The sequence below is a fragment of the Cariama cristata genome, unplaced genomic scaffold, assembly GCF_000690535.1.
Source record: "Cariama cristata isolate BGI_N322 unplaced genomic scaffold, ASM69053v1 scaffold17352, whole genome shotgun sequence".
Taxonomy (NCBI): Eukaryota; Metazoa; Chordata; class Aves; order Cariamiformes; family Cariamidae; genus Cariama; species Cariama cristata.
The window spans coordinates 24,415-25,491 of NW_009602284.1; the positions used below are offsets into that span (position 1 = coordinate 24,415).

General features: G+C 44.4%; 1 protein-coding gene across 1 annotated transcript in view; it reads left to right on the forward strand.

Moving 5' to 3' along the window:
• Nucleotides 1-540, forward strand: part of PKD2L1 (polycystic kidney disease 2-like 1) — a 16,938-nt gene extending 16,398 nt beyond the window's left edge. Inside the window, exon 15 of the mRNA XM_009694706.1 lies at nucleotides 328-540. Coding sequence (XP_009693008.1) covers nucleotides 328-540 — 213 coding nt within the window. The remainder of the gene's footprint in view (nucleotides 1-327) is intronic.
• Nucleotides 541-1,077: the final 537 nt, after the last annotated feature.

The following is a 1,077-nucleotide window of genomic DNA, read 5'->3' on the forward strand; positions in this document are numbered from 1 at the left end:
TCCTACTCCTCATGTGAACATGCCTGAAAGCTTATTCTAGTGTTTGTTTGAAGGTTTGCTTTGCCACAGCATTTCTGTGAACATTCTTGTAAAGGGTGAAAAGGGATGAATCTCTCCTCATTTGCCTAATGCTTGAATGTACATTCATCAGTGTATTGCAGCAAACAGTACATTGGATCTTTAATAGACAGGCAAGCTTGTACTAATTTCTGGTAGAATGTGGGAAGATATCTAAGTATCATGCATATCTTGTATCTCTCCTGGAGTGTTGTTAGACTTCTTGGTAGCTTGCTAACATTGCAGATCACTCTTCCTTCTGGTTCACAGGAGGAAGAACCCAGTCAGGAAGAGCTGCTCCCCCAGAGCCTAGACCAGCTGGGGAAAGAAGAAGCAGAAGGCTGGGGGATGGAGCATGTGTGGGGAAACAACCTGAGTGGCAAGTCTTCCCAAAATGGAGTTTATCCCATCTTGCCCAGGTCCAGTGTGCCAGGGTCTCAGGTGCCCAAGAACATCCACCCACAGTCTGATGTGTGCTTCTAGCGAACAGCCCAGCGCTCCCAGTTTGGCTCCCATGGTACTAAGTCACTGTCAGTTGTTTCCCCACTGTTAGAATAATCCGGATAGCTGGACACAGACACCACTGTTGCCAGGAACTGGTGATGTGAAAAATCATGGATGCTTTTTTCCAGTGTAATGATGTATAATGTCACAGAGCTAGAACTTCTGCCCCCCATATCTCTGGAGTAGGTGGAAGTTCAGAACCACGTGATGTATTAGGTTTCTGCTTCTGAACAGGTTGACGCAAAGTCTTCTATCTATCCTTTCCCAAAAAGCAGAGACCCCAGAACTCTGTGAACACTTGTGTCCAGAGTGGCACATTGTTCCCAACACACACAATTGTCTGCGGGACAAAGATGTCATTATTGTGTAAAAAAAACAAAGTACAATCATCAGCATGAGATGGAAAGGAAAAATGTAGTTGTTTGTGTCTACCTGGTTGCCAACAGTTTTGTTCTGTTGTAGTTTGTTTCCAGAATGCTTTGGTAACCCTCTCTCTACATTAGATTCAGATGTTAA